This window comes from Peromyscus leucopus, chromosome 7 (assembly GCF_004664715.2).
Source record: "Peromyscus leucopus breed LL Stock chromosome 7, UCI_PerLeu_2.1, whole genome shotgun sequence".
NCBI classification, from domain to species: Eukaryota; Metazoa; Chordata; class Mammalia; order Rodentia; family Cricetidae; genus Peromyscus; species Peromyscus leucopus.
This window is the reverse complement of record NC_051069.1, coordinates 51,471,094-51,478,272: the sequence shown is the minus strand read 5'-3', so window position 1 is coordinate 51,478,272 and position 7,179 is coordinate 51,471,094. Positions and strand designations below refer to the sequence as shown.

Sequence of the window (7,179 nt, the reverse complement as noted above, 5' to 3'; positions counted from 1 at the left end):
TAGATGAGAGTTTGTGTTCATTAGTTCACAATGCCAACATGGGACATATACGAGACACTAGGTATAAACAATAGTTTTCAATCATACAAATAGGAATATTTTTAAAAAGGAAAACCTATAATAGAACTTAGAAATTTATAATTGAAGTCATAAAAATACACAAATATAGAAATATTCAAAGTTCATCTAGAAGCACCCAGGAAATCTATGTGTTGCCATCCAAATAAAGCAAATCCCCTATTACACATACGTAGTTTGTGTTCAGTCTGTAAACACCACATAAAGTCAAATGTAAAAAGTTATTTCCGAAACTTCAGAAAAATTTTTCTCAACTGTGAGATCACAAGCGAACAAAAAAACTTAAAATCTATGACATTTCTATATGTCTTGCATCAACACACATAGAAACACTAAAGGTTTTCATTTCCTATACTACAAACCTTGACTGAGTTCACATATTGTGAGATTTTGATCTCTCCCATGATCCTTAAACTCAGAGCATCCTCAGAATGAGTTTTTACAGCAATTAGTGAAAACTGAATGCTTTCATACATTGCTTATTATATTAATAAAACTTGTATAGACCAAATTCTGATTGCAAAAGATTGATCAAGGGCCTCCAGAACAATTTTCTGAATTCCTTACATTCAAAGGTTTTCCCCCCAATGGGGATTTTCATGTTTATTAGCATCAGCAGAAGTAGTGAAGGCTTCCCCACGTTCCTTATATTCATATGGTTTCTCTCCTGCATGTTTCCGTAAATGTTTATTAAGGCCTGAGTGCTCTGTAAAGGCTTTTCCACAGTACTGGCATACATAGGGTTTCTCTCCAGTGTGAATTCGCATGTGAACTCGAAGGTACGAGGACCATAAAAATGACTTTCCACATATTATACACTGAAAAGGCTTCTCTCCAGTGTGCGTTCGCATATGAACGGGAAGATAAGAAGAACATGTAAATGTTTTTCCACATACAGTACACTGAAAGGGCTTTTCTCCAGTGTGAATTTTCAAATGCACATTAAGATAAGAGGAAGAAGCAAAGGCTTTCCCACAGTGGTCACATTCAAACGGTTTCTCTCCTTTGTGACTTCTTATATGTGCAATAAGGCCTGAGGAAGTGCTAAAGGCTTTTCCACATTCTTGGCATGCATAGGACTTTTCGCCAGTGTGATTTCGTAAATGTATAGTAAGGCCTGAACGAGCAGTGAAGTCTTTCCCACAGTAAGTGCATTTATAGGGTTTTACTCCAGTGTGAATTCGAAAGTGGGTCTCAAGGGATGATGAGTTTCTAAAGGATTTTGTGCACACCTTACACTGAAAAGGTCTCTCAGAACTGTGAGTTTTCATGTGTACAGTAAGTTGAGCAAAACTAATAAAGCCTTTCCCACATTCCTTACATTCATAGGGCCTTTCACCAGTATGTGTTCTTATGTGTTTAGTAAGGCATGAGCGCTCAGGGAAAGTTTTCCCACATTCTTTACATTCATATGGTTTCTCTCCGGTGTGAGTTCGCATATGAATACGAAGATAAGAAGATCGTGTAAATGTTTTGTCACACTGATTACACTCAAAGGGTTTCTCTCCTGTGTGAGTTCTTAAATGTCCAACAAGAGATGAGGAATGAGCCAAGGCTTTCCCACACTGGTAACATTCAAAGGGCTTCTCTCCTGTATGAATTCTTATATGTTCAACAAGGCCAGAAGATGTACTGAAGGCTTTCCCACATTCCTTACACTCATAGGGTTTCTCACCATTGTGAATTAGTACATGCTTAGTAAGGCCTGAACGTGCTGTGAAGTCTTTCCCACAGTAATTACATTTGTATGGTTTTATTCCAGTGTGAATTCGAAAGTGGGTCTTAAGGCATGAGGAATTTCTGAAGGTCCTTGCACATACCTTACACCGGAAGGGCTTCTCACCAGTGTGAGTTTTTATATGTTCAGTTAATTGAGCAAAGCTGGTGAAGGCTTTCTCACATTCTGTACATGGATAGGGCCTCTCTCCAGTATGTTTTCGTAAGTGTATCGTAAGCCAAGAACGGCCACTGAACGCTTTCCCACATACTTTACATTCATAGGGTTTTTCTCCTGTGTGAGTTCGTATGTGACCTAACAGGTAAGAAGAACGTGTAAATGCCTTCCCACATATGTTACACTCAAAGGGCTTCTCTCCAGTATGAGTTCTCAAATGCGTAGTAAGGTAAGAAGAAGATGCAAAGGCATTCCCACACTGGTCACACTGATATGGTTTCTCTCCTGTATGACTTCTCATATGTTCTGTAAGGCGTGAGGGTTGAATAAAGGTTTTCCCACATTCCTTGCACTCATAAGACTTCTCTCGCGTGTGTTGTCGTAGATGTACAATTAAGCTCGAGCGCTCAGTGAAGGCTTTCCCACATTCCTTACAGTCATAGGGCTTCTCCGAGGTGTGGCTTTGCATATGGATATTAAGGTAGATAGGATGTGTAAAGATTTTTTCACACTTCTTACATTCATAGTATTTTTTTTCAGTGGGAATTACAACATGATCGTCATGGCTTATAGAATGAGTAAAAGCTTGCTCACACTGCTCTGATTTGTGAAGATTCTTTTCACTATGAGAAGAACTATGTGCCTGCAGTTCTAACTGATTAATGAAAATTTTCCCACATTCGCAGCATTCAAAGAATTTTTCCACAGTGCACATTTTCTGGGAAACATCTGGAGTCACGGTGAAGGGTTTTACACACTGGTTCAACTGAAGAATGTTCTCTTCGGTAGAATTTTCTTTAAGTGGTGGCAAAAAGTCTTTTCCATACAAATTACACTCTGAAGTGTTATCTGTATTTGAAGTACTTATGTGAGTCTCAGGGCATGAATCTTCACTGAAAACTGTTCCAACTTGTATAGAGTCACCAAGCACCCCTCTCTTGTGTTCTCTTCCCTATTGATAAAGGGTAAAAAGATGATTAAAGGATTTTTCAGGCTTGTATAGGAATGTATACTTGTGGGAATTCTGATGCACTAATTTATGCTGAATATGTTGGTTTCCTACTGTAATCCCAACACTCTGGAGGCTGAAGCAAAAGTCACAAGTGAAGGCTATTTATTTTAAGTGCTAGTGAGCCCCTCTCTGATAAAAGGAGTAAACAGAAAAAGAGGGAAAAAGAAGAGTTCCCTTGCCTGTGATAGCTATTTCTACCAAATATCTTTCATTTATATCTATTTTTATTAATGAATTCCTAATCTTCCCTGAAATTGGACAGTAAGAAATACCCTTGTTCCCCCAAGGAGTTATGTCAACTATGCTTCAGGAATGGCCCTATATACACCAAGGAAGTTTGGTTAGCACAAATTCAAATTGATAGGCTATTTATAGTCTTAAAAAAGGATGTCGAGTTGGGGTGAAAAAGTGAAGGTGAATCTTGGAGGACTTAGGAGAAGTGGGAGTTGATTATTATCAAAATACATTGTATGAGATATTCTCAAAATTAAAAAAAAAAAAAAAGAAAAGAAAAAGAAAGAAAGAAAGAAAAAGAAATATTCTGGGGCTGGAGAGCTGGCTCAGAGCACCTGCTGCTCTTCCAAAGGACCCAGGTTAGTTTCCCAGCATCCACATGGCAGTTCACACTTGTCTATAACTCCAGTTCCAGGGAATCAGATGCCCTAGTCTGTTCTCCAAAAGCACCAGAAATGCACATGATACACAGACTTATGTGCAGGCAAAGCTCCCATAAACATAAAAGAAAAGCAATTTCATTTGTGAGCCTTACCAGTTGCATTCCATTTGACACATCGGACCAAAATACATCCTGCTGAAGTGCTGTCCCTTTTGTCTTAAGGTGCAGTTCCCATTCTAAAGTGAGACCGGAAAACATATATAAGGATTTGCACAACAAATGGAAAGTTCAATTTTTAAAAACAGGCACAAACCCATCTCATGTGGCCAGGGGTGGTGGTACACACCTTTAAGGAGGAAAGGCAAGCAGATGTCTGAGTTCAAGGTCAGCCTGTTCTATAAGTTGAGTTCCAGGCAAGAAATTCATTTATATTTTTTTCATATTGAAACACATTAAACAATAAGGCAAAGAGAGATTAAAGCATCTAAATCTAAAATATGGCAAACATAGGATATGGTGTCAAAGCTGTAACAATTAAATTTTTCTACTAAAACTAAATGGGATGGTAAATAAAATAGAGAAAAGGAAAAAAAAAAAGTACGTCACAGATGCTATACATTAGCTTTTTCTATTAAAATTAAATTGTGTTCCAAGGACCTCAGATTCAAGGTGGTCCTTCTAACAGTTCCCTTGACACACTTCCAAACATAAGGAACTTGACAATGACAAGAAATGTTTTCAACAAATACTAACCTTGGAGAATTCCTTGCTCCATTACTGTCAACTCTACTTTCCGCTCCAGCCAAGAGATCAGGCTAGGTTTGAACAACTGACCTCCTAAACAGAGACAAATACATCAATGGAAACGTCTCATAAACTCTCCAATGATAGAAAAACACATTTCTCAAGAAATATTTAAAATTATTAACAGCTCAGAATACAAATATTTATGCTATTGGTGACTAGAAGTTTTCTGTGACCTACCAAACCCACATTTAAAAAACACTAGTGAAGACCAAGTCTGTTGATGTAATCTCATCACTCACAAGGCTGAGGCAAGAGGATCAAGACTTTCAGGCCAATCATGGCTACAAAGCTAAATAGTGAGACCTGTCTCAAGCCAAAAAAAAAAAAAAAAATGGCTGAAGTAGAGTGTGGTGATATTTTGTTTGTGACCTAACAAATAAAGCTTGCCTGAAGATCAGAGTGTAGAGCTAAGCCACTAGTTAGCCATAGAGGCCAGGCAGTGGTAGCACACACCTTTGATCCTAGCCCTTGGAATCTCACACCTTTAATTCCAGTACTAGAGAGGTAGAGACAAGAAGTGAAATGGCTGGGCAAAGAGAGGAATATAAGGCAGGAGGAGATAGGAGCTCAGCTCCCTTTCAGGCTGAGAATTCAGTAGAGGTAAGAAATGGCTGTGTCTCTGTCTCTCTGATCTTTAAGCATTTACCCCTATATCTGATTCCGGGTTTTTATTAAGACAATTAGGACTTGTACTATAGTAGAGCACTTGCCTAGACTGTATAAGGTCCTAAATTTAATCCCCACTACTGCCCATAAACAAATAAATACTATTAATGGCATGCAATGGTCCTATGCATCCATTATTAATGAAAATTCTATGCTTTAAAAAAATGTAAAATAAAATGCACTAAATTATTTCTTTCAATAAGATCTAGTATAAGTAATGAAAGTTTTATAAAGTTACTACTACCCCTGCTCCCCAGAGATACAGACCAAACCCAAGGCCACATATGTCTAAACAAGCACTCTACCACAAAGAAACATACCCAGCCATGGGTCTGCATTCTTATATGGAAAAAATGATAGCACTAGTCCTTCAGAAACAGATTCACAAAAACTGTTAAAATAAAAACAACAGCCAGGTGTGATAGAGCACATCTGTAATCTTAGCTCTCAGAAGACTGAGGTAGAATGCTGAGTGCTTGAAGTCAGCTAGAGTTATAGAGTAAGACCCTGCCACAGAACAAAAATCAAAAAGAGAAAGAATATCAAAATAACACTATTAGTATAGTAATAGTGATGCTACTAACCATGATTTAGTTGAGAACTACCATGGTGGGATAATTATATTAAGGAAAGGATTTAATCTGCTATTTCCCACTGTTTTCTGAGCTGATATCACATTCTAGAACACTATTTGTTATCTTATGAATCTAGAACAAATGATGGCAGTCTTACCTACTGTGGCCAGGTTCTGGTAGTTCTCCAGCATCACATCTCTGTAGAGATTTCTCTGAATAGGATCCAGTGAAGTCCACTCTTCCTGGGTAAAGTCCACAGCCACATCTTCAAAGGTCACTGCATCCTGAACCATCACATAAACACCAGCTTGAGCAAAGCAAACATCATCTATGCTCAATGGAGAATGACGAAGTAAAATCCATGCCTATAAAGGAGTCTGAGGTCCCCATAATCTATCTCAAGTCTCAGTATTTCTAGAGCATCTCTCTATCTACACTCACTCTCTACACCTTTTATACTCATAGATTTTGGCAGCTCTTACAAATAAACTTACACTGCCCCAACTACACAGGGAACTCTATTCATCCTACTCCCCTATGCTGTGACATGCTCCCAAGCATTTCAAACTTGTTATGTGATTATAAATGAATTTACTTCTTTAAAAATGGGGATTTTCATCTTTATCATTTGTCAGAACACATAAAATAATAAATATTTAAACACTAACAGAAGTCAAGACACATGATTACTAAAATACTGAAATATTTTCAGGGTAATCCCTCACCTAAATATGTGCCTTTGGGGAAAATTCAACCAAGCAATCAGTCATGGCATGGGTTTTTGGTTTGCTGATTTGTTTTGCTGTGAGGGCATGTCTACCTATGAGAAAATGTCTTCTTGGCCAATTTCACATTAACTTTAGATCCTCTAATACTCCTCTTCAGAGTACATGATAAGAGATCATTCCTTCTACCAAGAAACCCATTTCTCTTCATGTCCTGACTTCTTACAAAGAAATTTATCAATCCTGGCTAAGTGCATAAAATAGGAAATAAACTTTTTTGTTGAACTTACCACCTGCTGAGTCTCCATGAAGGTATGTCTTGTCAAAAAATCCTGCTCTAGTGCTAAATCTTTGGTTTGTAGTTGTTTTTCTAATTCTGGAATTGAACCCACAAAATAAGATTAGATTTAAATAACAGAACAGTATAGCAAGTTAAAAGTATCTCCATGGTTTTCTAAATAAACCTGGTAAGCAAACTAAAGATTTAGAGGAAATTTTGCTACATATAATTCTATTAAAACTAATACATGGTAATAAAACAAAAACTTGTCACCAAAGAGAAAAAGGAAGAAATAGCATGAAAGTACAGCACAGTATGATGATGCACACCTACAATCCCAGCACACACGAATCTAAGACTGGAGAATCAACTATTTAAAACTACACCATAATAGAAAGAGAGAGAGAGAGAGAGAGAGAGAGAGAGAGAGAGAGAGAGAGAGAGAGCGAGCATGCATTTGAGGCAAATCCCAGAGAGAGAGAGAGAGTGAGAGAGAGAGAGAGAGAGAGAGAGATGAAAAAAGAAA

General features: G+C 37.7%; 1 protein-coding gene across 6 annotated transcripts in view; it reads right to left on the bottom strand.

Moving 5' to 3' along the window:
* Nucleotides 1-7,179, bottom strand: part of LOC114695185 (zinc finger protein 26) — a 34,511-nt gene continuing 27,332 nt past the window's right edge. For 4 of the 6 annotated variants that reach the window (XM_028872397.2, XM_028872396.2, XM_028872399.2 and 1 more), the window contains 5 exons: nt 6,664-6,749; nt 5,806-5,932; nt 4,354-4,437; nt 3,754-3,836; nt 1-2,924 (listed from right to left, as the gene is read on the bottom strand). In XM_028872397.2, the coding sequence (XP_028728230.1) occupies nt 648-2,924; nt 3,754-3,836; nt 4,354-4,437; nt 5,806-5,932; nt 6,664-6,749 (2,657 nt within the window). In that variant the 3' untranslated portion in view covers nt 1-647. Of the gene's footprint in view, nt 2,925-3,753; nt 3,837-4,353; nt 4,438-4,584; nt 4,707-5,657; nt 5,745-5,805; nt 5,933-6,663; nt 6,750-7,179 lie in introns of those variants that run through there. The other 2 variants (XM_037207733.1, XM_037207732.1) reach the window with 2 other exon arrangements.